Consider the following 27,280-nt stretch of genomic DNA (forward strand, 5'->3'; position numbering starts at 1 on the left):
CCTCACCTTCTCCCAGAGAGTTCAAAAGTCTGTTCTGTACTTCTGTGTCTCTTTTTCTGTTTTTGCATATAGGGTTGTCGTTACCATATTTCTAAATTCCATATATATGTGTTAGTATGCTGTAATGGTCTTTATCTTTCTTGCTCACTTCACTCTGTATAATGGGCTCCAGTTTCATCCATCTCATTAGAACTGATTCAAATGAATTCTTCTTACTGGCTGAGTAATATTCCATGGTGTATATGTACAACAGCTTCCTTATCCATTCATCTGCTGATGGGCATCTAGGTTGCTTCCATGTCCTGGCTATTATAAACAGTGCTGCGATGAACATTGGGGTGCACGTGTCTCTTTCAGATCTGGTTTCCTCAGTGTGTCATTCCAGCAAGTAGATTGCTGGTTCAGATGCAGTATTTCCAGTCTTTTTAAGAAATTCCACCTGTTCCATAGCGGCATTTACTTAGTTGCCTATATCCCACCAACAGTGTAAGAGTTCCCGCTCCACCCTCTCCAGACATTATGCTTGATAGATTTTGGAAGAAGCCACCCGACGGTAAGACCTCATTGGTTTTGATCTGCAGTTCTCTTAATAATGATATGTGAGCATTTATGTTGTTGCCAATCGTTGTCTGCTTTGGAGAAAGTCGTTTAGTTCTTTGGCCCATTTTCGTTGATTGGTCCACTATTTTTTGAATTGAGCTGCAGAGTTGCTTGTATTATTTTCTGAGATAATCCTTGTCTGATCTTCATTTGCTATTATTTTTCTCCCAATCTGAGGGCTGTCTTTTCACCTTACTTATAGTTTCCTTTGTTGTGCAAAAGCTTTTAAGTTTCATTAGGTCCCATTTGTTTAGTTTTGCTTTTATTTCCAATATTCTGGGAGGTGGGTCATAGAGGATCCTGCTGTGATTTATGTCGGAGAGTGTTTTGCCTATGTTCTCCTCTAGGAGTTTTATAGTTTCTGGTCTTACATTTAGATCTTTAATCCATTTTGAGTTTATTTTTGTGTATGGTGTTAGAAAGTGTTCTAGTTTCATTCTTTTACAGGTGGTTGACCAGTTTTCCCAGCACCACTTGTTAAAGAGGTTGTCCTTTATCCATTGTATATCCTTGCCTCCTTTGTTGAAGATAAGGTGTCCATAGGTACGTGGATTTATCTCTGGGCTTTCAATTCTGTTCCATTGATCTATATTTCTGTCTTTGTGCCAGTCCCATACTGTCTTGATGACTGTGGCTTAATTTCTCTTTCTGTTTTTCTCATTGTTAGTGTACAGGAATGCAAGGGATTTCTGTGTGTTAATTTTATATCCTGCAATTTTACTATATTCATTGATTAGCTCTAGTAATTTTCTGGTAGAGTCTTTAGGGTTTTCTATGTAGAGGATCATGTCGTCTGCAAACAGAGTTTTGCTGCTTCTTTTCCTATCTGGATTCCTTTTATTTCTTTTTCTGCTCTGATTGCTGTGGCCAACAGTTCCAAAACTATGTTGAATAGTAGTGGTGAGAGTGGGCACCCTTGTCTTGTTCCTGACTTTAGGGGAAATGCTTTCAATTTTTCACCATTGAGGATAATGTTTGCTGTGGGTTTGTCATATATAGCTTTTATTATGTTGAGGTATGTTCCTTCTATCTGCTTTCTGGAGAGTTTTTATCATAAATGGATGTTGAATTTTGTCAAAGGCTTTCTCTGCATCTATTGAGATAATCATATGGTATTTATCTTTCAATTTGTTAATGTGGTGTATTACTTTTAACTGAAATAATCAATAGTGGTAATATTTAACATTTGTTAGTCTTAGTTCTAAATACTGTATGTAAATTAATCTGTTTTAATTCTTATGACTTCCCTATGAGGTAAGCACAGTTATTTCCCCCATTTTATAGTTGAAACCGAGGCTCAGAGAGTCTAAATGATTCATCATGGCCAGTAATGATGGATCTGGGAGTTCAATCCAGGTTAACCCAAAATTTTTAAAATATGCACATCCATATATACATTTAAGTATATACTGGTGGCTCAGACAGTAAAGAATCTGCCTGCAATGCAGGAGACCTGAGTTACATCCCTTGGTTGGAAAGATCCCCTGGAGAAGGGAATGGCAACCAACTCCACTATTCTTGCCTAGAGAATTCTGTGGACAGAGGAGCCTGGTGGGATACAGTCCATGAGGTTGCAGAGGGTCAGACCCAACTGAGCAACTAACACTTTTACTTTCATATGTACATTTAAGTATATGCTTTTAGAAACAGAAGCATTATCTTAGAGCAGTGGTGTATTTCACAGACACTGGGGTTCCCTGAGAGTCTTTCAGGGGGCCTGTGAGGTCAAAACCGTTGTCTTAGTAACACTAAGACCTTTGCCCTTTTTACCTCTGTCAACATTTGTGCTAGTGGTGCATAGGCAATGGAACTGAAACTGCTGGTGGCTTAATATGAATCAAGGCAGTGGTACCCAGCTGTACTAGTAGTTTTTGGATTGATGATCACCAAGCACTCACAATAGAAAAATTTCACTTAAGAATATCCTAGAAGAAGTAATAAATTGTTTCTAATTTTATTAACTTTTGACCTTTGAATACACTTCTTTTTTAAATATTGTGTGTGATGAAATGGGTAGTATGCATAAAGCATTTCTATATCTGTAGTATGAAGTTTCTCTTGAGGAAAAGTACTTGTGAGAATGAATCACAAACTGAACTGGCTGGGTTTATTTGAAATAGAATGCAATTTTTACTTGAAAGGATGACTGACAAAGCACCATGGAGTTATTTATTGCTGCATAACAATAGTACCACAAACTTAGCAGCTTAAAGCAATATATACTTATTATTTCATGGTTTCTGTGAGTCAGGAGTTAGGGTATGGCCTAACTGGGTCCTCTGCTGGGCCAGGCTGCAATCAGTGTTTCAGGTAGAGAGAGCTGGAGTATCATTTAATACTGCTTCCAGGCTCACATGGTTGTTGGCAGTATCCAGTTCTTTGTGGGCTGTCAGACTGAAGGCATCAATTCTTGCTGCTGTCAACTGGAGACTGTCCTCAGTTTCTTGTGTAAGCTTTCCTAGCATGACTTGGTTGCTTCCTCAAAGCCAGCAAGGGAAAGATGGGCTTTATAACATAATCATGTACATCCTGTTGCTTTTGCCAAGTTCTCTTGGTTAGAAGCAACCACAGGTCCCACGCACATTCAAGGGGAAATTAGACAAGTGTAAATATCAGGAGGAAATCATGGAGGCCACCTTTAAGATCTCTTTGGCACACACAGTGTTTCAGTACTCAGAAATACACAAAACCTGCCTCTCATGAAAGAAAACTGATAGTATTCTTGCCAATGATTAAATTTGGCTTTTCAAGCCAAAAGAAAACCCCATTTTTTGAAAGCTAGTATCTTCATTCTGAAATTATCATCAGTAATAATATGAGCCCTGGACTAATATTCCAAGGAACCTGGAAATTGAGAATGAAACTCTAATGCTGATTCTGTCTTTGTTCCTAAGTAGAGCATTGTCACAACCTCTATGAGCCTCACTTTCTTCATTTCTAAAATAAGAACCTTTACCCAGACCACTGGATCTCAAACTTGGATCCTCTAAGTATCCACAGGCTGTTCTTTTTTGTTTTTAATGTGGACCATTTGAATTTGTTACAGAATTATTTCTGTTTTATTTTGGGCCAAAGCCTTGGTTTTGGCAGAGAGGCTTGTGGGATCTTAGCTCCTGGACCAAGAATCAAACCCATACTCCCTTTATTGGAAGGACATATCTTAATCACTGAACCACCAGGGAAGTCCTTCCACAGACTGTTCTTAAGAATAGGTGTACCTAAAGATTGCGGACTACAAGAAATGCAAATGCAAAAATTATTTGATTTTAGCTAGAATCAGATGAACTCAGTAATTTTCTCATGCTATAATAAGCAGTTTGGCATTTAGGGAAAACAAACCAAGGAATTCTCTGGCAGTCCAGTGGTTAGGACTTGGTGCCTTCACTGCCATGAACTTGGGTTCAATCCCTTGTCAGGGAACTAAGATCCCATAAGCTGCACAACAAGGCCAAAAAAAGAGGAAAAATGAAGGAAAAACAAACCACACACACAAAAAATAAGGAAACATTATTATTTAAATGCAGTTAGGGACTTCCCTGGCAGCCTAATGGTTTAGACTTTGCCTTCCAATTCAGAAGGTGCTGATTTGATCCCTGGTCAGGGAGCTAAGATCCCATATGCCTCCAGGCCAGAAAACCGAAACATAAAACAGAAAAACAATATTGTAACAAATTCAATAAAGATTTTTAAAATGGTCCTTGTCAAAAAAATCTGGAAAAAAAAAACACAAATGCAGTTACATGAAAATCATTCCTTTGTTGGACTCAGGGAGGAAGAATAATAAGACATGGGTATCTTTTGTGTCACAAAAGTTAGAAACTAGAGCTCATCCAAACTCAGAATTTTTTGTTTCTGTGGACACAGTTGTTTAATCAAAGTTCCTTAATCAGGTTCCCAATCCTAGGGCGCTTTTTAAAAATAGAGATTTTTGTCAGTTGGTCTGGAGTGAGACCTGGGCATAATAGATTAAAAAAACATAATCTCTCCAGGTGATTATGTAGCCACAGTTGGGGATGACATATATTCTCAAATGAATTGAGAATCCTGTGTAAGGGGATTTTGTCTGAAATTTTTAAAACTGTCTTTAACCTCAGTAACTCTTTGGGGCAGGCAGGGAGATTATTATTCCTTTTAAAGTAAGTGTGATATATTTTAAACTGTTCAATATATTATTATTTTTGCTTTTGGAAGCTAATTATTTTTAAGAATTTTTAAATAATAATAAGTATTTTTATATTTACCTACATTAAAAAATTAAGAAAGAAAGTAAATGTGATATCGTTTAAGGCACAGACTTTGTAATAAGGCTAACGTGAGTTCTAAATTCAGCTTTATCAGTAACAAGCTGGGTTGTATTGGGAACCTTACTTAACCATACTTAACTTTAATTTGCCTATTTATTTGTATAAATAAATGTAAATATTTATATAAATATGGGAGATCATTTTAGGTCTTCATTAGTACTGCTATGACAACTGCTTAATAGAATACTAGTAGTACAGATCTTCCTTGACTTATGATGGGATTACATCCTAATAAACCCATCACAAGTTGAAAATGCATTTAATACACTTATCCTACCAAGCCTAGCCTATGTTAAATGTGCTCAGAACACTTATATTTGCCTACAGTTGGGCAAAATCATCTGACACAAAGCCTGTTATAATAATGTATTAAATATCTCATGTAATTTTTTGAGTACTGTACTGAAAGTGAAAAACAAAATGGTTTTAAGTATATTGTTTGTTTGCCTTCATGATCACGTGGCTGACTGGGAGCTGTGGTCTGCTGTCACTGCCCAGTATCAAACCACATCTCACTAGCCTGAGAAAAGATCAAAATTCCAAGTATGGTTTCTGCTGAATGCTTGTCACTTTCACAGCGTCATAATGTGGAAAATTGTAGGTTTGAACCATTGTAGGTCTGGGACCGTCTGTACTGTGAAAGAGGCAAGTATATTTTAAGTAGATAACAATTGGTGACTTTTATTTCAGTTGCAGAAGAATAACTTGAATCTCAGAAGTGACTTGGCAAAGGTTCCATAGTTAAATAAATGGACAGGTCTTCTGAATCCCAGTCCATCACCTTTTGTACTTACCGATGTATTTGGTATCTTTCTGAACTGCTTTATGAGATGTTAAAAAATCCCAACTGGAGAATTATTTTAACAAGTTATTTGTTGGTTTAAGAACGTATCTGCTCTCTGAAATGATGGTGGTTAATTGACCAGAATTATCACCTAGGAAAGGACTTAAAGTATGAACTTTGGAAGAACTTTTGTTAAAGAACTATTTGTGGAGTTGCTGGTGAATATTTTCCATATTTCTCCAAATATTTGGAGAAAATACCTTGGAGTAAGATTGCGCTTGGTTACAATTAAGTAATATGGCTATTATTGATTTTATATAATAGGTATTAAGGCTGAAATGCAGAAATCTGAGTGTTATGCCTCAAATTCTAGGAATGAATGGTTTGTGTAACTTCGATATGTCTCCATAACTTCTTAACAGTCAGTCTTTGTTAACAGAAAACTTAGTAGCAAAATAAAATTCTTAATACCTGATTCTCTCTCAACTTGTAAGCACAAAGCACGCAAGCAAGATCCTTATATTCCCACGATAAAGGTAATAATATGTTTGGGGTTTGGTGTTCGGCGGGGGGAGGTTTAGAAGAAACAAGAGAATTTCGTTTTCTATGGATGGTTAGTATGATATATAGAGTCTGTTAATCAGGGCTATATTTTAAATACAGGTATCTACCTTATTTCCCACCAAACTTTATATTGGAAAAATTTCTTTTTGTCATTGGCCATTTCTGAAAATCATAATATTGCATGATAGTTTGTTTAATTGATGTAACCATTCCACCATTGTTGGACATACAGGTTTTCAATTTTTGCAATTATAAATAATTCTCCACTAAATATTTTCATTTTCTTAGCATATATAAATGCTTGGAAATGAAATATTTAGAATGATTGGCTCAAAGGATATAAACTCTTATAAAGCCGTCAGTAGATAACTGCCAGAATTTTCTTGCAGAAAAGTTGTACCGATATATAACCTTTACTTTGCTAGTAATACTATTATTTTTTCATTTTAACGGTTTATCTAAAACTAACTTAACTTTCAGAAAAATTACAAATATAATCCAGAGAGTTCTCTTGTACTTTTTACTCAGTAGATGCTAATTTTGACAGCAGGTAATAATTATCTTTATTTTATAACTTATTAGTAATTGAATCATTAGGTGTATATTTACAGTATTGATGTACAGTTAAATTTACCTTTATAAAACTTTGTCAAAAAAATAATTATAACTTATTGCAGGATTTTACAAAGAGTTCATCACAAGTTGAGTCAGATGAGTCTTCAGACCCATTCTACTTGAGCCAGAATACAGTACCACTGTCCCAAGATGGATCAACAATTTATATAGAAGGTTTGGTTTTGGCACTTTTTCTAAGCATAGTAAAAAAGATACTTGATGAATATACATATGCAGTGAATTTCTATTTTTAAGCCTGTATCTTCATATTACATTTTTCACATATTGTAAAATGGAATCTAGGGCTTCTCAGGTGGCTCAGTGGGTAAAGAATCTTCCTGCAATGCAGGAGACACAAGAGACACGGGTTCAGGGTCTCTGAACACAGGTTCAGAGCCACGGGTTCTCTTCCTGGGTCAGGAAGATCCCCTGGAGGAGGAAATGGCAACCCACTACAGTATTCTTGCCTGGAGAATCCCATGGACAGAGGAGCCTGGCGGGCAGCAGTCCATAGAGTCACAGAGTGTCTGATGAGCATATATGCATGCAAAAGGGACACTAATTGTTCTTGAATACCTTTCTTGAGTGATTTCCTATAAAATCATATTTCATGATAGAATATTTTCTTTCATTTTATTAAATTGGCTAACATATATTCTTTGAGCACTTTGTCACTTGGAGCCAGCCATGCACTGAAAAATTTAATAATTTCTGTGAGTCAGGGAAGTCCCTGGTACCCTAATACTGTAATTTTTTTAAAAAAATTAATTACTTGGAAGACCATTAGTGTGAGAAAAAGCACATGGTTATAGTTGATTTCAATTAAAGAAGAATTACAGTTCTTTGATTTATACAGTAGTATACCACGAAGAAGTTTTATCTAGTTGAAAAATCCCCTGTTATCAAAGCAGTTATTGTTTCTGTGTTAGCAAATTAAATGTATATCACTAAGTGGAGAAAGGTACACAGAAATTTTTGTGACTGTTTACATTGTTTACAAACAAATTAGTATGTATTTACCAAATCAAAATAGAAAGAATTTATAGTAATATGTGTGCCAAAAATATTTTCCCTTGACAAGACTCGGTTTGATATTCACTTATGTAGGCATCACTTATCTAGATAGTAAAATAGCCAAGAACTAAAATAAATAAGGAGATGAAATAGATGTCTGAGTTTTGATTTTATGAAGCACCATAGTCTTTAATCATAGGAAAAAAAATCTGAATTCTTAAAGCTTCTACTCTAAGTTATCATACTGCAAGAATGAAATTTTGCCTTGATGGTAAATGGGTTATAGTTGATTAGAAAGAGGCTTGATCCTCTGTTTTTGCAGCCTTTATTAAGTCACCTAACCAATATCTTTACACCTCAATTCTCTCATATTATTAAAATAGATATTTTTATTTTCTCACATAATGCATTCATTCTCCAGACCTGAAATCAACCATTTAGCTATATAATTTTGATTCTTGCTCTCTTTATCTCGGGGATTTTTTGAGGCTCGGGTACGTGAAAAGTGAGAAATGCATTAAAGCTTTAAAAGACAATAAACATTGTTAGAATTGATCTCAGTGAGGCAGCAGTGAGTGGTGGCATGAAGTGAGATCGGAGTTCCTTGCCCAGTAATTGAACCTGGGTAGCCTGGATTGAAAGCCAGGAATCCTAGCCACCAGACCAGCAAGGGCTAGAAGCTATTTTTCCCTGGATCTTTGTCCCCCAGTGAAAAATGCAGTTATCACAGAGGCAAAAATATGCAGGTACGAAGTTTATTATTAGAGACAGCACAGCAACAAGTCAGAGAGCACATAGATAAAACAGTTGGTTTAGTTGAGATGGAAGCAAGGCAGAGATGCACACCCAGAGAGAAAGAGTGTGAGTGTGTCCCCCTAGGGAGGAGTGCAGTAAAGAGGAGGTTAAATCATTTATATAGGTCAGTTCTTCTGGGTCTTTGTTTACCTTTAGCCAATTTTCTGGTTTCTTTTTCCACACCTGACCTACCCTAGGGCCCTCCTCAACATACATTAGCAACTTTTTCCCAAGATGAATTCTGGCCCAGAGGCCCTTAGCATCACATACTGTGGGGCGGTCCCCTCTCCTTTTTGACCCCCAAGGAGCCTTTCTGTACGTGTGAGATGTCTCCCTTGCCCGGAGGATGGGAAATATATGACCTCCTGATCTTTTAACGGGGTTTAGTTTAGTTCCACTCTGTCCCTGCCATAAAAATGCCCAGTGTCTGGTTATTTACCCTCTTCCTGTTGCTGGTTTTTATATCATGGTTTAGATTTCAAAGCACAGATAGGAGTCCAGATTTCAAAGTATAGATAGGAGTCCAGTTAAAAATATGTGGTCCCAGACCTGTTTGTCTCTTGCTTTAGGAACTGTAAACAAGGGCTAGTAATCAATGTCCAGCCTGGAGCTCATCTTCTTCTCACCCCAGGAAGTGTGAACAGGGGGTCAGTTATAAATGCCTAGCCTGGAACCCATCTGTCTCCTGCCTTGGAATGATAATTATGATAATATGTACTATATGTTCAGAATCATGCTTAATGGACCCCTGTCTAGGATGACCATAGGTTCTTGGAGAGGGCTGGATTTGAACTTGATTTTGAAGAAGGAGAATAGTATTTTTATTGGTTCTGTTGAAGATAGTGAACAGCACAAGCCAAATCCAACAGAGATAAGTTGAATCAGAATTTAAAACTTGAGCTCAGAGTGATCTTATTTTACTTGGCCATTTATGCATGCTGTAAAAATTATTATATATAAAACAGCCTGTTGGATAACTGGTTGCCAAGTCCAAATAGCAGCGCCCATTGGTTGTTAGTTAACCTGAGGATCTGAGAAGAATGCTAGTGTGATTACACAGAAATTAGTTCTAAGTACCTGCAATAAAACTGTCAGTAATCACATGTTTGAAGATGGGAAAGAAGCATTTCTGTGTTATCTGAAAGAATAAAACGCAGCTTTGACAGAGGAACCCACCTTTGCAATACTCTTTTTCTGGCATATTATCTATTCTGTTTCTCTTATTAGTGTAGAGTTGGAAGCATTGAGTTACATGCAGGTTTAGAATCTTTATCACAAAGTATGTGTGTGTATGCTCTGTCATGTTGGACTCTTTGTGACCCCATGGACTGTAGCCTGCCCAGCTCCTCTGTCCATGGAATTTTCCAGACAAGAATACTGAAGTAAGTTGCCACTTCCTACCCCAGGAGATCTTCCCCAACCAAGGATCGAACCTGTGTCTCCTGCATTGACAGGCGAATTCTTTACTATTGCTCCATCTGGAAAGCCCAACTATGTGTTATTTTCAAAAGGGACTTTTTCTGGATCTGGTTACAGCCTAAATAGCCCCACTTTTGCAAATACCCTTAATCACATAATTCTTTAACCTTTAAGGTTATGGTTTTCAAACTCAAAGCTATTCTTAGCAATGAAATCTCTATTCAAACAAAAATTTTATGTAAAAATCTAATTTAAAAAAATACGAGGACAATGTCTCTATCTGTGCCCACTGTATTCCCTAAAATGGAACCATTAGGCTCAGGGAAACATAGTTTGAAAGCTATCATACTAACTCCAAACCTCTTCATATGAATAAGTGAGGTATTGACATTCAAGATATTTGAGATTAGTTGATTCTACTTTGCCCGTAGGAATTATATAGATAGTGTAAACTACCCATCAGATTGTTAAGTGGGAAAAGAATCAACTCAGTTTTCCATTAGATGTCTTGGGACTTTTTCCAAGTATCTTAAGGCATTTCTCTATGTTTTTAGATTAGAATACATCACATGAATTTTTCAAACTGTGTCATCCATAATGACTGTTGCGCAGTTTCTACCTGTTGATCATACAAATTTTGATCATTATTTTCAGTTGTATGATATCATAGTTCAGTTATATTACCTTTATTTCTAAAGTATTCTTACTTAATTTTAAGTATAAGGCCATTTTAGTAGCATTTGTAAGCAGTATTCTATCCTAAAGCAATCTCAAATATCTTTCCCACTATTTTAATCATTGTAGGTCTAGATGAAACTCTGCCTAAAATAAAACATTCTGATATTTCTAAAGTAAACACTGTTAATCCAAAAAAGCCAAAGACCAGCGAAAATGTTTCAGAAATAAATCCTTGTGCTTCACTGTCTTTAATTAACTCTCCTTCAGCGACATCTTCCTATGTCATGTTGTCAAAAGGTAAATATAGAGCATAAAAAAGAAGCTGTATTATTTATACATAAATATCAGAAATTATTATGAATTTTAAAACTGCTGTTACTGGTTGGATTTAAGGTTAAAAAAGAAGAATTTGAGTCATAAAACTCCTTTATTTTAGGTACACAAACCTCACCAACTCCCAATAAAACTGGAACATTTTTTGTAAGAGCTTGTCCGAAGTGCAATGTTCAGTTCAATCTTTTGGATCCTTTGAAATATCACATGAAGGTAAAACTTTTTTGAAATTTGATTTTTAAAAATATTCACAAATCTCTGAAAATTTTAGTATTAAAATATTAAGAATTGATGTATAGTAAATGCTAATTTGTCCAGATATTTAGATAAGATATCTTCTCACTGGTATTTTCATATAACTTAAGTAAAAATTGATATTCATAATGATACCTTTATAAAAGATTTTAAAAATCCTTCCAAATAATTAAATTTTAAAAATTAAGTTTATATACACTACATATTATAGTTAATTTTTATGAAATCATATACTAATCAGAATATTTTATTGATTAGATCATGCCATTCTTCAGACTTCTTATAAAGCAGGTCTTTTTATTGATGCTTAATCTTCCATGTAATTTAATTCTTTTTTTTACATTATTTTTTGTCCATGGTGATATATGTATGTCACATTACTCAGTGAAAATCTTAGCCTTGCATTTTAACTTTGAGCACTCAGACATGAACTCCTTATGGTGGAGCATTTCATATGAAATGATAGCTTTAACTCACGGATTACAGTTTGTGTAGTGTTATAAATTAATTCTAGCTTTATATTGGTTTAAGAAGCTCTTGAAATTAAGTTTTAGGTAATTTTCAAAGTGCTAAATGAAAATATTTTAAAAATATTTTAGTAGATACTGCACCATTCTATGCATCTGTGAAAAGATAGTCTGTATTCTTTTTGTATACCCAGTATAAATGGCAGGAAGTGGGGAAGGAAGCAAGAAAAATGGCAGTGTAGAAAATAATGCAGGAAAGAAAATTGAGAAGAAAGGAAGCTATGTAGGGAAAGTTGTTACTCACTATCTCAAAGATTGGCATTTTGTTGTTGTTGTTCAAATTCAACATTTTACCAAAAAAATATAGAAAGAAAAGAAACATCCTAGAATTCCAAATACAGTCTCTTTATTCTTGGGCAGAACTGTATTTGGTCTCTATCACTGTTCCTAACTCCCTGAGTATGACTTCTGTTAACTGGACTTTGGGCTTTGGTTTTAAAAGTAAGAAGTAACTTCTACAGTGCTTTCAGGTTTTCTATTTATGTAATATTGTGTGGAGACACTAGGTGTTTTTATGTTTTGAATAATAAATGGAGAGAGAAAAGAAAATGAATTTGTTATCTTTATTTAATTTGGGAGTAATATGGTCACATGATTGAAAAAGCACAAGAGGGAATACAGTGAAAAACATCACCCCTGGTCCTGTTTTGCCTAGTTCCCAGTACAACTCATAAAGGAAATATTAACTTGTTTTGTATCTTCTTTGATTTTCTTTCTGCATATACAGGCACATGTGACTGTTCTTATTTTTCATTTGTTGTTATACAGAAGTCATAGCATATTATATATACTTCTGCACCTAGGGAAAGTGGCAAACATTCTCTAACTTGTAGCTTTTATTGTTTGTTTGTGATTAAAACTATGGGAGACTATATTTCCACATGAGTGAGCCTGTATCTCACTTTTAAAAGAAATATAAATGAGGCTTTTTTTTTCCTCTTTCAGATTTGTTGTCCAGACCTGGTAGATGCATTTTTGGAAATGATTAAAGTAGAGCTTTCAAGCACTGAAAATAGAAATACGACTGGAGAGAAAGGAAAACTGATTATGTTAGTTAGTGACTTTTACTATGGAAGACATGAAGGAACTTTTGATGATGACGAGAAGACTTACACAACCTTTAAATGCTACAGTTGCTTGAAAGTTCTTAAAAATAATATTAGGTATGTAAATATTTATTTCTGTTTTGATTTGAAAATTGCTACAGGTGTAAATATTGTATTTCCTTTTCTGTGCGATCTTAGATAAGCAATATTAACTTTCTACTGAGAATAAAGACAGATTTTCATGTTGAAAAGCTCATCCTTTCTTACATGTTTAGGAGTTTGACACTTTGATCCATTTAGTTGTATTTCTTTCAGATAGTTTAAGACAGGACAAAATTTATTTTAAGCTAGGGGAAATTCTCTCTATCATTGGACTAGGAATTTCCATGAGATATTTTTATTTTTTAACTGCTTCTGGTCTTACTTTTCCTATCACAGGAAGAACCACTTTATCCAATTTGACCTCTCCATGTCTGTCTTACTTAATATTCTAATTTTACAATTCATATTTATAGTTTTTAGTACATTTGCCTTGAGAAAGTGATTTTTTTAATCTTCTTTAAAGTACTAGTTCTAGGCAGCATGTATGCTTTGATTTTATAACGTAACACATTTTCAAAGTAGAGATTTAACTCAATGGAATTCTGAAGGGTTATACATGTATGCTTTAAATTTTAGAAATTTGTGCTTTACAATCTTTGAGTTATATGGCATATTACATATCTGTTATCCTAAGTGAGATAGTAACAAGACTTATTGATTAGTATTTTTCAATTGGCTATATATCCTGACATTTTTCCAATATTTTATTATAAAAAATTTCAGATGGCAAAATTGAAAAAATTTTAGTGAACATACCTGTATATTTATCACCTCAATTCTACCATTAACATTTTACTATATGTACATTGCTACATATCTATTTATCCAAAGACCTATCTGATTTTTTATACTTTGCAGAGTGAATTGCAGACATCAGTGCACTTCCCTTAGGTGAGATGCATACATGTATATGTATGTCTGTACCTCTGTTGTGACACACATGCATATCAACTTTTAAAAATATTTACCCTTGAAAACCATCATTTATAACTAGCATCACTAAGTATTCTATAGGTAGGTAATTTTTAAGCCTAGCATTTATTTTATTTTCTGGTGAATTCTTGGGTCCAAAATGAAGTACTTATAAAAACACTGGAATACACTGTAATATAAGCCTAAAACAATTGTGAGTGCTACATTTATGACAGCACTTGATAGTTTTGAGAGACCTTTGACATATATTATTCATGTGAGTTTTCACACTTCTTTACTTCCTTTTATCAAGTGCTACCAGCTATCAGTTGTTAAGGGTCCCAGTAGGTTAATAGAAGAGAAGTTGTGGTTTGAGATATAACACTGAGACAGTGTTATGATAGAACTTTGTGACCTCCTTCCATATTATCACTCATAGTAAAATACGGTAGAAAATAATGTTAGTAGATTCGGCAAAATGCATTGGAAAGTGGTTCACTAGTTAAGTTTCTTGTTACGTGTGTGTATGTGTATACTCAGTCATGTCTGGCTCTTTGCAGCCGCATGAACTGTAGCCTGCCAGTCTCTTCTGTCCATGGGATTTCCCAGGCAAGAATACTGGAGCAGATTGCCATTTCCTTCTCCAGGGGATCTTCCCAACCCAGGGATAGAACCTGTGTCTCTTGCACCTTCTGCTCTGGCAGGTGGATTCTTTACCACTAGCGCCACCTGCAAAGCTGAAATAGTATGCATCTGATATTAGAAGTTCTTCCATCATTAGCTTTTTGGCTTTTCTTTAATGAGATTAGTCCATTTAATATGAACATGAAGTTTTCTTTGTTTTTTTGTTTTCACTTCAAAAGACTGACTACAGATTTCTAGATTATCAGAATATCTAGAAATTTTAAACTAAGCATATTTTGTAAAAACCTAGGAATGTTGTGGCATTTTGGACATACTTTTAGTAAATGAAACTGAACCAGTAAACATTGGATAACCAAAGATGCTATATGTATTAAATAACATTTTACCTTAATGATTAAAAACTAGGACGGCACATTGATGATTTTAAAGGATGGTAGATGTTAATAGCTCAAGATTTCTCCTCTGAGCCCTGTCAAAGGATTGTAGGATATTTTTTCCTACAACGAGTGTCACCAAAACCAGTTAGAGCTATTTTATTCTGAGAATAGACTCACGAGGGGTTTTCTTTTTTTCACATCCCCATCTGCTGGTTTAAGAAGTGTGAGCTGCTGATGAGGGCAGGGTAATAACTAAGGAATAGCTAGTTGGTTAACAGATTTTTTTTTCCTGGGTGTGCCGTGATACATTCAAGATCTTAGTTCCGTGATCAAGTATTGAACCTGTGCCCCTGCAGTGAAAGTGCGGAGTCCTAACCACTGGACCGTCAGACTTCCCAACATTATTTATACAAATAAATTTTACTGAAGTTATGAGCTGAAAAGTTAATGGTTAATGACCTTTAAATGTAAATTCTTAGGCAAGACTAGGATTTTTAAAAAGATTTAAATAGAGATGATGTTAAAATGAAAGAAGGAATAAATGATACTTCAAAGCAAACCATGAGCAACTCTAAATAGAAGTGATGTTTTGTAGATGTGAACAGATAAATGTTAAAACCTCCATAATAATTATTGTCTAGGTTACAGACATTATTACTTCATTTCATGATTATTTCCTTTGGAGACTCGGTGACTAGCTGTTAATATTTGACCCATACTAAAGATTGTAATTTTGATTAAATAACTTTACTTTGAAATTCAATAAAACATCTCAGTAAGCCCTTTGAAATAGATAAGCCTGTTTATATTGTACTCTCTGCCATTGAAGGTCGTAGTTACTTCTCATAAGAAACCTTTTAGGGAATCTGACAGAGCAGAATGTAGAACTGAAAAATGGACAGTAAGTGCTACAGAGGGAACAATCTGCGAGTTAGAAAGAACCATTTGTGCTAACAGTAAACGTGTCATTAAATAAAAAGATTCTTGTAATTATAGGTGTTAAAATTGCTGTTACATGCATTTAGAAATCAAGACACAAATAAAAATACTAATAATTTGTCTTCTAAGCACCTGAAAGCTATTGTATATCGCCGAGGCCATCAAGAGATTTCTCTCATGATTCTTTTGGTGGTAGCTGCTTTTGTAAAGTTCCCTTCCTTTAGGTATTTATTTTAAAATGTAGATAGTATTTCACATACAGAAAAGAAGCCTGTTTTTCCTTACAAAAAATTTTAATGTGAAATAATGGTGAAGAAGCTAATTAGTGGTATTAACTATATTAATGGATTATTTTAAAACAAAAGATGCAAACTGTTTACTGATGCACTTAATGAAAGTGATTATTTGAAGTGCACACTTTTCAAGAGGACTCGAAATGAGTCCACAGAGCCTTCTGACATCTTCCAAAGGAAGGTCGTCTTATGAGGCTGGAAGGATAATCAGGGTGCCACCTGAGAGCTCTGTCCCTCCCCAACTTATGGTATGGCCCACCAGAAATAAGTGCAAGTTATTACTAGCTTGTGGTGAATATGAGTGAGTCCCTGCAGTTTACCAGTAGAAACGACAAGATGGCTGTGAAAGCACTGGCGTCAGGCTCTGAAGCAAACCCACCGTGGCCAAGCCGAAGGGACTGCAGTCCAGGAGAGCCTCTCGCAAGTCAGTGAAATGGAGCTGGGGGAGATCAAAAACCAAGGTCCCTTACAAATTAACAGAGATCGGAGTCAGATGTTATAAAGTGTAGAAAACATCCAGCAGCTCTAGAGGAAACAAATTGCTTGAGTTCCAGCTTCAAGGAAGAGCTAAATCATATGTGATCTCTCTTAATTGAACTACTAAAGCCTTATATCAAAAAACAAGTTAAGAAAGAGTGACATTGTAAAAGCCTTTGGAATTATAAGTTGTAAAAGAGCAAATAATTTGAATTGCGAGTGTGAAATAAAGATCGAGAGGATTGATGGCTTTGGAGGTGTTACTTGGAGTAATGCACTTGCATTTTTAACATGTAAGTTCAGATACTTATTTGTGAGATTTGTCCTTGGTTATACATTTGAGTATTTGCACCTGTTGACTATCATGTGTAGGTTTATGAACCACATGAAGCATCATTTGGAACTTGAGAAGCAAAACAGTGAGAGTTGGGAAAACCACACCACCTGCCAGCACTGCTACCGTCAGTACCCGACGCCCTTCCAGCTGCAGTGCCACATTGAGAGCACACACACTCCCCTTGAGTTTTCGAGTAAGTCACAGTTCTGCTAAGCTCCTGAACATGAGTGATTTTGATTAGCTAATCTAGCAGGCATCCTTAAGAATTCTGTTGGAAAAATAAGAATAAGAAATAGATTTTGTAATTGGAAAGCTTGAAAGCATATTTTAACTTGTATAAACTTTTCAATACAGTTACTTACTAAAGTTGAAGTCCTGCTTGTAAATTGAAATATCCTTGGCATAACTCATGCATTGTACATAGGTGGCAAATGAGAAAACTCAGATCCCCTAGTTTGCAAATACGAAATAGGTGGTTTTCATTTATACTGTAATAAGAAAAGTAACTGCCTATTGCGATAGTTAAAATCACAGAGTCTGGAGTCAGACAGCTTGAATTCAAATCTCAGCTCTGCCTCTTAAAACGGCTGTGAGTTGGCAGGCAAGTTACTTAATCTTTCTGGGCCTCAGGTCCCTTATCTGACAAGAGGGGATGAGGTTAACAGTACTGCTCTCAGTGATGGTATGAGAATAAAGCAAACTAATAATACGTAAAGTCCTTAGAACAGCATCGCAAAGTTAACAACTGTGAATTGTTGGAACTACCGTCAACACTACTATTATTATTTGTTGTTGTCGTTGCTGCGGATATACAGATTGAATCTTTGATTTATATACATCCTTAAAATGATGTCATGTGTGTTTCTCCACTTTCAGCTATTTGTAAAATCTGTGAATTATCGTTTGAAACAGAACATATTCTTCTGCAACACATGAAGGACACTCATAAACCTGGTGAAATGCCATATATTTGCCAGGTACACAGACATTTTATTTTGTATCTAGGTATTTGTTTAGTTTTCAGGAAATAGTACTGCTTTTTTGAGTTTTTAAAACCATTTAAATAAAAATGAGTTAGCAAAATGAAGAACCCCTTTAGTATTTGAAACTCTTGGTTTAACCCATGTATGTGTGGTGGTGGGTTGGATTTGATCTTTGGGCCATAGTTTGCTGACCCCTGTACTAGGCAGACAAAAAGCCCTGCTGTAGAAAGACAAACATACAGGCTTTCTTACCCTATAGGGAAGACCATAGACATGCTAGAGAAATAGGAATTATTGTTAGTTATGAGGAACTCAAGGCCTTTAGGGCGGTATTTTTCCAAAATTTGAAGTGGTTCCCAATAAGATAGCAAGATAAAGAGAAATTGCCTGTGTTATAACCTGTATGCTATTTAAAATCCAAAGAAGAGAATGCTCCATTTCATGTAACAGGAAGAACTTTATAGATCAAGGGGTGTCAGAGCTTGAAAATTCAAGTCAAGCTGGGGGATAGTAGATTTGAAGAGAAGAAGGGAAGCTATGTATGTTTAGAAATATATCCCTAAACTTTGCAAGACAATTTTTCTGTTTCAGAGATCATGTGTATTACTTGTTGTATCAGGATCCGTGGTTATATAGGCAGCAGAGCTGAATTTGTAGTACATAATATTACTCTAAACAAATGAGTTATTGTTCCTACTTTTATATAATTGCATATCATTTATAATTTTTCAAGTTTAATTAACTCTTCTTTATACTTCTAGGTTTGCCAGTATAGATCATCATTATTTTCTGATGTAGAAACTCATTTTAGAGCATCCCATGAAAATACTAAGAACTTGCTGTGTCCATTCTGCCTCAAAGTTAGTAGGATGGCAACTCCCTACATGAATCATTACATGAAGCATCAGGTAAGATGCAGCAGTTCTTATTTGTTCATTTTGCCTTAGTGAAAAGGTTATATATCTAAAACTTAGAACATTGGTTAGTTTCGTTCTAGAAGGAAAGCAAGTGAAGGTGTTAGTCGCTCAGGTGTCCAACTCTGCGACCCCATGGGCTATAGCCCACCAGGCTCCTCTGTCCATGGGATTCTCCAGGCAAGAATACTGGAGTGGGTAGCCATTCCCTTCACCAGGGAATCTTCCTGACCCAGGGATCAAACTCAGGTCTCCTGAATTGCAGGAAGATTCTTTACCATCTGAGCCACCAGGGAAACAGAAGGAAAGCAAAGTTGTTCCAAATAACACAATTAATTTACAATTTTTGCTGAAATACTTGGGAAGCTTTCACTGCTTTTCCTTGTCTGCTTCCTGGTGGTGATGAGGCTCAGTAATAGTGAAATTTCTAAAAGGTAAGTAGAATTAAGCAGCCTAAAGTGGAGGAAAAGAGGAAAGATGAATGGAATATTTAGTTGGATATTTCAAGGATTTAAGAATGGTGAGAATAGGAATGATTTTAAAGGTAGTTAATCAAGACCGTGGGCTTCCCTGGTTGCTCAGACGGTAAAGACAGCACCTGCAATGCGGGAGACCTGGGTTCCATCCCTGGGTTGGGAAGATTCCCTGAAGGAGGGCATGGCAACCCACTCCAGTGTTCTTGCCTGGAGAACCCCATGGACAGAGGAGCCTGGCAGGCTATAGTCCATGGGGTTGCAAAGAGTCGAACATGACTGAGCAACTGACTAAGCACAGCACAATCAAGATCAAGGAAGAGGATAAATTTTTAACTGAGGAAGATAAGATTGAGGATTCATAATCTTCTTTTTTTTTTTTTGAGGATTCATAATCTTTTGCGTTCCTCTTTTCAAACTTTATTTCCACTTTCTAACCCATTTTTTATTATAAGACATGTGGTTGTCATCAGTGATCCAGGATGGTCTCTTGTAGCAGCCAGTGACGAAGGAAACAGCAGTGACATGTTTGTAGTTGTGAACTATGACAAAGAATTGTGTTTAGGTTGTAACTTGTTTCTTGGATGACTTTGGACCCTTCTGTTTTGTAATTTCTGGGATATTGGTACTAGTGCTTGCTCCTTTCCCTTAAATTTTCATTTTATGCTTGCTGGTTCTTTACCTGATGCAATTAGAGCATCCTTTATGTGGACTGAAAACTTTGATAAAACAGTGAGCCTATTAAGTGTTTGAAAGAGCAGTCAGACATTTGCCAAAATCAGAAGTCACTGAATTTACTGAATCTGATTACATAATCAAGTTTTTTCTTCTCACTGACTGATCAGCTCATCACATTTTCTTATTATCAAATGCATTATCATGGCCATTTTCTTCAGCACTTGTGCTAATGTTGCTTTCAGTTCCAGTCATTAGATGATCATGAAATCAACTTGTAGGTGTTAATTGGAAAAAAAATCATAAAAATAGAGTACCCAAATACATTCAGGATCACCTTTGTTGTGTCAACACGCTTGGTTTTTTTTTTTTTTTTTTCTGGTCCTGGTATGTCACCTCACTGTTACAAACCTATAGCAAAATCTTTCTATTCAAGTTTCCCCAGCAGTGTTCGATCAGATATCAAGTAGATAGATGGTCTACTCTAAAATTGTTCCTGGAAAAAGAAATTCAGTAAATGGCTGAACTCACAAAATAGCTTTTTATTTTTAATAGAATTTTTCAGAGCTTTTCACATGCTAAAAAATAATTAAAAGATCATAAATTTCCAAGCAAAGAAATGGTATATATTGTTTCCAAAACTTACTTAGCCATTAAATCCTTTATTTGCATAATACATTTTAACATCTCTTGAGGAATAGAGCTTGTGAAACACTGATCTTGGTGCTCTCTGTTTTATCTTTTGACCTTTGATTTTGAAAGAAAGACTCAAGGAACATGAGTTTGAGCATATTCTGTGAGATAATGAAGGTCACAAAAGCCTGGGGTGCTGCAGTCTATGGGGTCTCAAGGAGTCAAAAACAACTTGAGACTCAATGACAAAGAGATATAAAGCAGTAGCTTTATTTTATTGTGAAACTTTTAACATAACTCTTTTTCTTGTGCTTTACTAAGCTCCAGAGTGAGGTGTGGATATGGAAAGAGTAATAGATGTTTAGAAAGGTAAAGAGATGGATGGGCCTGCTATGTGGACTGTGTCTCCCAAGTGGTTTAACCCAATCTGTAATCAGTCTTCGTACTGTGAGTTGTGTGTCTTAACTTGCCACATATATAGGAAAGTGTTAACTCAGCAAGTCTGAGTTGCTCAAATCATGCACATTTTCAGAAGGGCCTGCTTGTATAACTGGCCTTGGCTAACTCCTGGAAACTGAGCCTTTGTTATTAACTGATTAAGTGTTTTACATGCCTGAAACCTTGAGCCATGTTGTACCAGCTTTTCTAGCTCATTTGTGCAATAATATGATTGTGGTGACCTCCTGCTTTTCTTCTGGGAGTCTGAAGATTAGGTGACTGAAGCTCATAAAAAACCCAGACTTTTAGACTCAAAATATCTTCCTTAGAAAACAAAACAAAACCCCAAAAACTTCACACTTGTTGCTACAGTTGGTTGCTGGGGGATTGATGAGTGTGTCTCGTGCAACTCCATTGGGAGAGGGCACTTGGAAACTGGTATCAGTATCCACCAGATTTCACCTCATGCACTTTTTTCCTATATTAATCCTGTTCTGTAGCCTGTTACTGTAATAAATCATAGCTGTGAGTATAACAACTTTTAAGCCCTGTAAGTCCTTCTACTGAGTCATCAAACCAGGGAGTACTGATACACGATGGGTGCCCATTTGTTTTATAAGTTTGGCATACCTACGAGGTAGGCGGTCCACAGTCAGTAGAGGAAAGAATCTATTAATAAGAAGGATCATCAGACATCCTTCAAAGTATTTGCAGTTTGTATAATTGTTCATGAAAGACTTGAAAATTATAGCTGAGCATGTTTATAAGCTTGTGTAATTAAGATGCTATTAGGGCAATTTTAGACAATAAGAATTGTTAAGTTCTTTATATAAATATGGGTCGTTTTGTTCTTTTTTAAGACTTTGGTTGTAACCTTTTCCTTAAAATAATATGTTATTATGAATTGAGTGATTTTAGAACCAGCAATAGTTTGTACAACTTTTTAAGAAATAATGAAGGATTTCACTTGTGTTAAATAGCCTCATTAGATCTTTATAGTAATAACAAGCAGTTAACATATATTTATCACTTGCTGTGTGACAGTCACTAGTGCTTTTACTTGGATTATCTTTTTTAATCCTCACAACCACTTTATGAAGCAGGTATGTAATCATTTCCATTTCACATACAAGGAAACAAAGCTTTATAGAGAGTTAAGTTAATTTGCCCAATATCACATTCTCTAATAATTGGCAAAGCCAAAAATTGACCTATGGCCCAAACTTTTACTTCAGAGTCACTTTACTGGCATTAGATCTAAAGGCAGGTATTACAGATAGTCAGAATTAGCCTTGAAGACCCTCCAATCACCCAGACAATATGATATCTTTGTCAAAAAGTTCAATACAGTTTTTTCTCTATCCTTGGGATATTTTTTGGTTGAACATCATGTTATTTTTAAAATGTACTGTATTATTCTTAGCACATCACAAGCATACATGTAATAAGAGATATGAAAGACTTGAGTTCAACTAAGGGAATCTTCAATTAATGTCCTCATCTCAGGGCTCTGGGCAAATGCTCAATGAATGGAATGTCAGATACTTCGAACTAGTTAATTGTGCCTGCTTCTCGTATGTACTGTCATTCACTTGCTGCCTGCCTCACTGTTTATTTAACAGATATTTATTTAGTGCCTAATATATGCCAGAGACTGTTTTACAGAAGTGAGCAAAACAATTTGTGCCTTCTGAAATTGGCATTATGGAGGGGGAAAGAGAAACAGAATGAGAATGCATATTATGTCTGAATGTATGTGTATTCAAGCACATGATAAGTACCATAGGAAAGAAATACAGGAGGCAAGGGAATACCAGGGCTTAAGAGGTGAAAGAGCAGTTGTTTTTTTATATATATATATATGGGATGGTCAAAGAAGTCTCTCCAGAGGAAATAAGGGAGTCAGCCATGTGGGCACCTGAAAGTGAATGTTGCAGGCAGAGGAGCCAGTGGGCAGTGAGGTGAGCATATATCTAGATGTTCAAGAAGCAACAAGGAGGCCAGTGTGTCTGGCACGTGGTAAACAAGTGAGAGGAAGAGTAGTAGGAAATGAGGTTGTAGTGAGAGAATGTGGGGAAGATATTGTAGGTCCTTGGAAGCCACAGTCAGGATTTGGGAGTGTTACGGAAAGCCATTGTAGTGTTTAAGCACGTGAGAGATCATTCTGGCAGCCATGGAGAGAAGAGATTGTTGGGAGAAAAGAGTAGAAACCAGGAAAAGGTAGGAGACTACCGTGAGAGTCCAAGTGAGTGACTTGGACTGATCTGGTGGCAGTGGTAGGAGGTGACGAAAAGTGGAAAGATTATGGTTTTATCAATGGAGTGGGTGTGGGGCATGAGAGAAAGAGTTGAGTGACCAATTTCTTTCATCCTGAGCAGCTGCAAGAGTGACGTTCTCATATATTGAGATATTGGAGACACTAGGGAAGGAACAGATTTTTTGCAGGGTGGATGGGGGAAAATCTGGAGTTTAATTTTGTCCATGTGAATGAAATGCATGCTAGATATCAAATAGTGATGTTGAGTAGGCAGTTGGAGGTGGATGAATGCTATTTGAAATCATGAAATTAGATAAGATATAAGTACAAACAGAGAAGAGATTTCTGGCAGCTCTATCTGAGCAATTTTCTGTTATGCTGTCTTGCCATCCGCTTCTTGACTGAGTTTTTTTTCCTTCTTTCCCCTCTCTTGAGCACATACAGGTGAATTTGTTTATGTTGGCTGTACCTATGATATAATGCAATTAATATTACTTCTAAATAAGATGAAACCAAAATAGTAATACAAATGCATTATAGTTATATAGTGCTTTGAACTTAGTAAAGAATTTGTATTTCTCCATTGCCTGTTATGCACCAGTAATGTCTAGATATTTTCATATATGTGATCTCATTGGATTTTCCTAAATGGTTACTTGTGTTTTAAGTGGAAATGATGAGCCTGTGGAAACACACTTCTAGAGAAAACATTCTTTGGTATTGGTATGTTGTTTCAAATTTACAAATAAATATAAAATGCATCTTTTAATGGACGAGTGCATGTACATAAAAATTGCAGTTGCTAATATGTAGTAGAAAAACCACTAAGTAGCTATGAGCAAGTGCCTTACATCTCTCTTGGGTCCTGTTTCCTATTGGTAAAATAATAAAAGGACCAGCTTTGAGAAGGAACATGGTCAAGGAGTTCTCAAATAGTAGATTCAGATCAGTTGTTCTGATTTATGCTTCCGTAGCCATGCTGTCCAATATCATAGTCACTAGCCACATGTGTCTATGTAAATTTAAATTAGTTTAAAATTAAAATTTAATAAAATTTAAAACTCCATTCTCTGTTGCACTTGCCACATTTCAAGTGCTCAATAACCACATGTGGCAGTGGATACCACTTCAGACAGTGCAGCTATAAAAATCATCACTGTTTAAAGTTCTGTTGGACAAACATTGCTTTATACAACCATTTCTATAATACGACTCTTTGGGGAGTTATCTGGTTAAATTTGCTTAATTTTAGAAAGTTCAGTTTATTTTACCAACTTGGAAAACAAATGGAAATAACAAATTATTGATCTTTCAAAAAATAAATTGTAATATGGCTAGCTCATTTTCACAGTATCATGTTTGAATAGTTTATTCTTCACATTTATATTTAAATAAACTCATACTACAAATAGCATAGGACTTGTCCCATTGTAATCTAATTGATATAATTATCATATTGATTACCTGTATTATAACAAATACTTTGAAACCCAAATACTAATGTAAGAAGTACTTTTTAAAAATGAAATGTTTTAGTATTTATGATACGATGTGGTAAAATTCTGGCTTTTAAATTCTTAAGCTGTTAGAATTAAGAGCAATTTCTGATCCTGGGATTTGTGGTGGTAGAAATTATTCTTTCTAATATTATTTCTAATATTTTCTGTAAACAGAGAAAAGGAATTTATCGTTGTACACAATGCAGACTACAATTTTTGACCTACAAGGAGAAACTGGATCACAAGATTGAACATCGGACCTTTCTAAAGCCTAAAGAGCTAGAAGGATTGCCTCCTGGTACAAAAGTGAGTTGTGCTTTTTTTCCCCTGGTATTTTTCTTTTTTTACAGTTTTTATTTTTGGCTTTTTTATTTTTAACTGAAGGATAATTGCTTTACAATTGCTACACAATGGTGTTGGGTTCTGCTATACATCAACATGAATCAGCCATAGATGCTGCCCTCTCCATGTGTCCCACCCTCTCTTTTCTCCTATGTCCACAAGTCTGTTCTCTATGTCTGCATCCCCAAAAGTGAATTTTAAATAGGTTGTATTCTAACATTATATGACAATAGAAATAAATGCCTTATAATTTTAAAAATTGATTTCTGGTTGTTATCAAAATTTTTTTTAGGTTTTATCATTCTTATGCATAGAAAGACAATTTTTTACCCATTGTTTTTGAGTTGATTGAAATGTGCTATATTGGAGCATAGTCCTTTGTAGTGAGTGCAACTAGATTAACTGTAGACTGAGTCAGTGTGTTGTTTCAATATCCTATAGTCTGTTTTTGAGCTTTTCCAGTTGGCAGCTTATATGTCTGCTTCAGCTGGTGAGGAATCATGTTTAATTTATCTTTGTGTCTCCAACATCTGTTATAATGCCTTGAATGCCATGGTTTGTTGAAGTTAGTATTACTGAAACTACTCTTAGAGAAGCAAGTTCTCTTGATTAACATTGCTGTGTTAAGTGAGCAAACATACATCTGACTACAAATTTCATTTTCCCTATTTGCCTTATGTACATCTGTTTTCTCTCACTTCTTTATATAAAGTCAGCTTTTGACTATTTGCTCCAGTGGAGAGATACATAATCCAAAGTGAAATAATTCCCAAACACTTACATATTTTGAGTACTAACCTTTGAATGTGAGTATGTCTGCTATTTGAGTTCATTAAAATAATGGAAAGCAGTGCTCTGAAGCTCTAGAGGGAGAGAAGCTATCCAGTATCTTTCCCTATAGGCCATTCATTCCATGCTGGAAGAAGACATACAGAATTCTAATATTAGTATAAGCAGTGCAATCCTCTCTCATATCTTCCCTTATTAATAATTATAGTAATAATTAGTATAGTACAATATTATTAAAAATAATACTAAGTGTCTTGTTCAGTTCAGTTTGATCGCTCAGTAGTGTACGAGTCTTTGCGACCCCATGGACTACAGCACGCCAGGCCTCCCTGTCCATCACCAACTCCCGGAGCTTGCTCAAACTCATGTCCATCGAGTTGGTGATGCCATCCAATCATCTCATCCTCTGTCATCCCCTTCTCCTCCCACCTTCAGTCTTTCCCAGCATCAGGGTCTCTTCCAATGAGTCAGTTCTTCACATCAGGTGGCCGAAGTATTGGAGCTTCAGCTTCAGCATCAGTCCTTCCAATGAATGTTTAGGACTAATTTCCTTTTTGACTGGTTGGATCTCCTTGCTGTCCAAGGGACTCTGAAGAGTCTTTTCCAACACCACAGTTCAAAAGCATCAATTCTTTGGTGCCTCACCTGTTAGCACTTCAGAATTAAGTTTTTCAGTGTGCTTTTTCATTCATTCTATTATTTAATCCCTGTAACAAACCAATGAGGTAGAGAAGGCAGGTATTATTCCCATATTACAGATGAGGAGGCTTAGAGAGGATAAGTTACTTACTCAAGGTCACATGGCTAGGGAGGTAGTATTGAAAGTTAACCTCAGGTTTTTTGACTTCTATTTCAGCACCTTTTGTATGATACTAAGCCACAAGTATTTCATAGGCCTTCCTCATTTGCTGTTCCTTAAGTACATGGCAGTAGTATAATCAAGTTATTAAAATGTTAATAGGTGACTGTTTTTCACCATTAACCAAATGGGTATAATCAAACATTTATTTTTCTGAATATTAAATGTTAATTTTTTATTAGCTCCAAGAAAATTCTGAGTATTAATTAAACTCTCCATGCTGTATGATGAATTGCTGTAACCGCCACAGTAACCTTTGGAACCATAAATCCTGCTCGATGAACTCCCAGAGAGAGCGGGTCACATTTACTGGAGATCTGTTCATTTGTTTTTAGAGGGGTGTAGGTTCTTTTTTTTTTTTTTTTTGGTTCTTTTTTTTTTATTTATTTATAATTGAAGGAT

The 27,280-nt window shown here is 35.6% G+C and overlaps 1 protein-coding gene across 4 annotated transcripts in view; it reads left to right on the forward strand.

The window, feature by feature from the left end:
• The window catches only part of ZNF280C (zinc finger protein 280C), a 59,957-nt gene that overhangs the window by 18,643 nt on the left and 14,034 nt on the right, over window positions 1–27,280 (forward strand). For 3 of the 4 annotated variants that reach the window (XM_043459229.1, XM_043459230.1, XM_043459231.1), the window contains 8 exons: window positions 6,930–7,041; window positions 10,900–11,070; window positions 11,210–11,319; window positions 12,834–13,051; window positions 17,052–17,209; window positions 17,893–17,993; window positions 18,761–18,907; window positions 25,063–25,194. In XM_043459229.1, coding sequence (XP_043315164.1) covers window positions 6,930–7,041; window positions 10,900–11,070; window positions 11,210–11,319; window positions 12,834–13,051; window positions 17,052–17,209; window positions 17,893–17,993; window positions 18,761–18,907; window positions 25,063–25,194 — 1,149 coding nt within the window. The remainder of the gene's footprint in view (window positions 1–6,929; window positions 7,042–10,899; window positions 11,071–11,209; window positions 11,320–12,833; window positions 13,052–17,051; window positions 17,210–17,892; window positions 17,994–18,760; window positions 18,908–25,062; window positions 25,195–27,280) is intronic. The other variant, XM_043459232.1, reaches the window with a different exon arrangement.

This window comes from Cervus canadensis, chromosome X (assembly GCF_019320065.1).
Source record: "Cervus canadensis isolate Bull #8, Minnesota chromosome X, ASM1932006v1, whole genome shotgun sequence".
Classification (NCBI taxonomy): Eukaryota; Metazoa; Chordata; class Mammalia; order Artiodactyla; family Cervidae; genus Cervus; species Cervus canadensis.